Source organism: Magallana gigas, chromosome 4 (assembly GCF_963853765.1).
Source record: "Magallana gigas chromosome 4, xbMagGiga1.1, whole genome shotgun sequence".
Lineage (NCBI taxonomy): Eukaryota > Metazoa > Mollusca > Bivalvia > Ostreida > Ostreidae > Magallana > Magallana gigas.
This window is the reverse complement of record NC_088856.1, coordinates 29,461,179-29,466,333: the sequence shown is the minus strand read 5'-3', so window position 1 is coordinate 29,466,333 and position 5,155 is coordinate 29,461,179. Positions and strand designations below refer to the sequence as shown.

General features: G+C 35.0%; 1 protein-coding gene across 2 annotated transcripts; it reads left to right on the top strand.

The window, feature by feature from the left end:
• Nucleotides 1-1,435: 1,435 nt before the first annotated feature.
• On the top strand, nucleotides 1,436-4,302 carry LOC117686513 (tripartite motif-containing protein 3-like). Of its 2 annotated transcripts, XM_066081941.1 has the most exons (3): nucleotides 1,436-1,543; nucleotides 1,696-1,772; nucleotides 2,408-4,302. In XM_066081941.1, the coding sequence occupies exon 3, from the start codon at nucleotides 2,414-2,416 to the stop codon at nucleotides 4,094-4,096; it is 1,683 nt and encodes a 560-aa protein (XP_065938013.1). In that variant the 5' UTR covers nucleotides 1,436-1,543; nucleotides 1,696-1,772; nucleotides 2,408-2,413; the 3' UTR covers nucleotides 4,097-4,302. The 2 variants fall into 2 exon arrangements, with proteins under 2 accessions (XP_065938013.1, XP_065938014.1); XM_066081942.1 differs by lacking the exon at nucleotides 1,696-1,772 and having other exon boundaries at nucleotides 1,454-1,543.
• Nucleotides 4,303-5,155: the final 853 nt, after the last annotated feature.

The following is a 5,155-nucleotide window of genomic DNA, read 5'->3' as shown; positions in this document are numbered from 1 at the left end:
TGCCTCAGTTCATAATAATCGGTTTCACATGCAGTATTTAAAACAGTGAAGTTTAACTTGAGTTTTCTCCAATTTTTTCTAGACATACCTCACAGAGTTCCTCCAGTCTTTGTCCCAACAAGCGTGTTACAGTACCTTCAGTTCACATCACAATGACTCCGAGAAACACGTTCTACGAACAATTAACATCAATGTTTGACCTCTAGTGTTAAACTTTTTTAAATTTAAAACTGTTTTTAACTTAATGATGCCATTGGTTTTGAACATTTTTGGTATTTTATGACTGTGTGAATGTGTGATGCTTGGAAAAACAGAGTGAGCTTTAAAATGCCTTGTGAGTGAAAATGGCTGTTTTATTTAGGTCTAACAAATTGGTTTTAGCTGATGGATTATAATTTAATGAGAAAATAATAACAGTTGAATGTAAAAATTAAATACAGATGCATTTCAAATCAGAAAAAGGTTAGTGTAATTTGTAGTTATTTATTTGTAGAATTTGGATGTATTGTGTCAATTTGATTGTGTAACTATTCAGATTTAATGTGTATACCAGCATTTATTTGTTTAAAATATGCCTATTATTTGTTAACTATGTGCAATACTCCTCAAATTTTATTATCAATAAATCCTTTTATTTGTTTCTAAGCTAATTTCTGTTGTTATTCAATCTGATTCAACATTTAACAAGTACACTATTAATCTTTGGCATTGAAAAGGGTAGATTAATTATGGCTTCAAATGTTAGGGTTAATCAGTAGAAAATTCTTATTTTTGTTCAGCGAATGTCTACAGAGGCTCTGTGCTTACAGTCGCCAAAAAATGGAGTTAATGACAGATAAATTATTCTTTAAGTGAACAAGGTGTGTGGCAATATCTGTTGCTGACACATTATGGTTATTATCATGAACAATGTTAACAAAAAATAAAACAGAAGAAACCGTTTTATTGGGAAAGTGGCATTTTCAAAAATGAAATTCCAGGTACTATTATTTTATTTTTCGGATTTTTTTATATACATTTCATGTGTGTGTGTGTATCTATCTACATGTATATATCTGTCTGTTTATCTCTCTCTCTCTCTCTCTCTCTCTCTCTCTTTATCTCTCTCTCTATCTATCTATCTATCTATCTATCTATCTCTATCTATCTATCTATCTATCATATTCAGCGCACCTCAGCTACATGTACAATACAGTGTATAAGGTAAACTCTTGTCCAGTGTCCGTCCGTTTTTCCTTTCTGACTTTTATCTCAATTGTCACGACTGACGTACATATATAGCACAAAACTATCCCATGGTATTATGAAAATAAAAGGAAAAAAAACTCTCTCAGAAGAAATATAATAAAAGTGTAAAATTGGGCTCCAGATGTAACACAATATGCTATTAATCAACTGTTTTTCTTCATACAGACATAAAAAAGAACATTTGTTTAGACACACGGGAAATAACTCTATTTCAGTTTGCTGTCAAGTGACCGCATTGCAAGCAAGATCAGCCATGTTAGAATCGGAGGGTTAAAACAAATTATATAGATACACGGTATGTTGTTTTTGTATGATAAAAACTTCTATATTTACTATACATTTGATTTTATGCATCTTCTTCAACTGCAATGTACATAATTTCCATCAATTTAGAACTTTAATATATCTTTTTCAACAATATAACTTTCACTTTCACTTTCTCTATAGAGCTGTTTAACGTACTCGCCTCCAAATTGATGTCAACCGGTAGAGGTGAAACAGTGAAATAAAACTTCCATGTTCAGGTGAAGGGGATTTGTGTTTTGTTTCAGCGCTTTACTTTCTAGGGTTATTTGTCAGTTGATACATTTTATTATACAGGCACGTAGCATCGTTTTTGAAAGTGGGGGGGGGGGGGCCAGACTCATCCGAAAAATCTTGACAAGCAAAAAAAAAAAAATGGAAATAAGACTTTCCAAAAATCTTCAAATTCCTTATCCGGGGGGGGGGGGGGGGGGGGGGGGGGGCTAGCATAGTATATAACTTCAATTTCAATCCTAATTTCCTTATTTTCATATCAATTTTTTTACATCCTCCAAAAAAGTGGGGGGGCCAACTCCATGATAATTCAATTTTTTATATGTAAATTTTAAAAAATTAGTTCCTGTGAGAAAAAGTGGGGGGGGGGGGGGGGGGGGGGCTAGGGGGGGGCCCTGATGCTACGTGCCTGTTATACACCCCACCCACACACATCCTTAGCTATTCATTTTTATCCCTAAACTGCAGTTTTTTTGCTTATTTGATATATGTACAGTTTATTTATCACTATATCTTTTAAAAAAAAACCTCAACGGTGTATCGAGATGGCTTGTGTGTACACTTTTATCGATAAGGATAACCGAATAATATAATTATATTTTTCATACATATTCATTTGTAGAAAACTATGGATCCCCAAAACAGTGCCCAGGATGTGCATCGATGTGACCTTTGTGAGACCGCCATAGTACACAGCTACTGTGACTTTTGTCATGTCAACCTCTGCATGCTCTGTGTAATAGATCACATCTCCGATGGATATGATGGATATGACAAACATGAAATAGTTCCTTTTCAGGAACGACTACCAACCCTCATTTATCCGAAATGTAGAACGCATTCACAAAAAAATTGCGAATTTCAGTGCAAAGATTGCGATGAAATATTGATTTGTTCTTCTTGTACGGCATCTGCACAACATAGAGGGCATACATTCCTAGAAGTGTCAGAAGTTTACAATACAAAGAAAGAAATTTTGGGAAAAGATACAAAAGAATTCCAAAACATCATTTCTCCTACATATGAAGAAATTGCACTTGATTTGGAAAATCAGCTTGCCAACCTGGATGGAGGATATGAGAAACTTACAACAACAATGTCCAAACAAGGAGAGCAATGGCACAGAGAAATCGACATCACCATCAATAAAATGAAAACTGAAATCAGCGAGATAAAAATAAAACACAGAGACATTCTACAGAAACACTTGGATGGAATTAAACAGATACAGTCTCTCATAAAAGAAGCATTACATACCTTAAAGGAAATGGAATATTCCACGGAAGTATTTCCAATCATTGAATACAGTTCTAAGGTCAGAGAGTTTAGCAAGCTTCCACCCAAGGTCCAGGTATCGCTGCCAACATTTATTTCAAAACCAATAGATCGCGAGAAGCTGTGTAGTTTGGTTGGACAGATCACCCCATTATCTACTGCTACAGAAGAAAATACCTGGTCACCTAACCAACCAAACACTTCAGTTAGAGAACTACTGGATGAACCAGAGCTTGTTGCCACAATACAGACTGGATATGAAAAACAACGCAATGTTACCTGTCTTCATGATGGTAGTATATGGACGAGTGGAATGACCAATGGTATCAAATGCTTCAATACTAAAGGTTCACTTCTCCAGACAGTCAAAATAAATGCAGAAAAAGGGCCAAATGATATAGCTGTAGACACTAATGGTGATCTATTATTATTGCTATTATCCAATCGGACAGCAGGGAAAGTAAATAAAATAAAGAATGGACATACAGAAGAGGTTTTCAAATTACAAGGATGGGGACCGTGTAATCTGTGTGTCACCTCTACAGGTGATCTCCTGCTTACCATGTGCAGTGATGATTGGACTCAATCCAAAGTTGTCCGTTACTCGGGATCTACAGAGAAACAAACCATTCAATTTGATGATGAAGGAAAACCTCTGTACTCAGGGAATCAATATAGTAAATACATCACTGAGAACAGAAACCATGACATCTGTGTAGCTGACTGGGCGGCTGGTGCAGTAGTGGTGGTTAATCAGGACGGGAAACTCAAATGGAGATACACTGGTCGTCTCACAGATACCAAGAACATACCAATTAAACCCTGGGGTATCACAACAGACAGTCAGAGTCGCATCCTAACAGCAGACTGGAACAACCTTTGTATCCACATTCTGGATCAGAATGGACAGTTTCTCCGTTACATTGATAACTGTGGTCTGGAGGATCCTTATGGTTTATGTGTGGATAATAATGACAATCTGTTTGTGTGCGAGTATAACAAATGGAACGTAAAGAAAATTAAATATTGTACATAGACGGCCGGTTTTTGACAATTATAAAAGGCAACTTTTTTAATGTACATTGAATACTTTATTTTAACATTTTATTTCAATTCACAGAGATATTAAAGTGAATTGTTTTTGTCCCCGGGAACAAATGATTAACTGCTCTAACCGACAACCAAGGCTCATGTGTATGACAATATGATTTGAAAATGTTTTATTAAATGATAAGAAATGAATTTGATAACTTTTCTCTTAAATCAACGACGACACAAAAGAAAACTATAAACGGAAACGATTTTATCAATTTTTCATTGATCCTTTTTAAAAAAAATTTTTGGATGGGGGTAAATCTATTGATGGAATGTAGATTACTTTTTGTGGTACTATTCGTAATGAAAAAAATGCTTTTTCCTGACTCGTCGAAGATTGGAAATCTGACATCCTGTTTAGTCGGTTCATTTTCATCGAAAGAAATATCATTTTGTATTGTAGCATCTGTAATGGATATTTGTCAAAAACAGTTATGTATAAAAAAAAATATCACAGAGGTTCGAGGCCCGTTAGAGCTGAATACTGTCAGATATATTTTGCAGCCCGTTAGAGCTGAGAACTGTCTGATATTTTTTTCATACAGAAGTGTTTGAGGCATATATCGAACTTAAAACAGTGCCAGTGAATTTCATAGATGATTTATCTGAGACTGTCCGATTTTGTTCTGTAACCACTGGTAACTGTCTGATATTAAGAAGCCCACTAATATCGGACTGTCGCAGGTTAAAATTTTAGACTGCAAGAACAAAAGAATGACATCACAGCAGTGTTTTCACTTCAGATTGTGTAGATTCAGGTTTGTTGGAATCATTATCTCCAGGAGGATTGGAACACATTTTTATTTGTGTTTTGTTGTACAATGTGAACATGTAATGTCTCCTTTGAATTTCTAGTCTTTTAGCTCTGCCCTATATTTAGGGGCTGTTAAAACGCCCTTTAAAAATGTTTGCACTTTTAAAATTTTGTCAAATTGCGTTAATTTTAGGACCAAGTCAACGAACTTTGAATGAATTTTTTTAATTTGAAAGTGCATCGATA

What these genes read in the sequence shown, in the direction of transcription:
- LOC117686513 (XM_066081941.1), top strand. Translation starts at nt 2,414, where the DNA reads ATGGATCCCCAAAACAGTGCCCAGGATGTGCATCGATGTGACCTTTGT.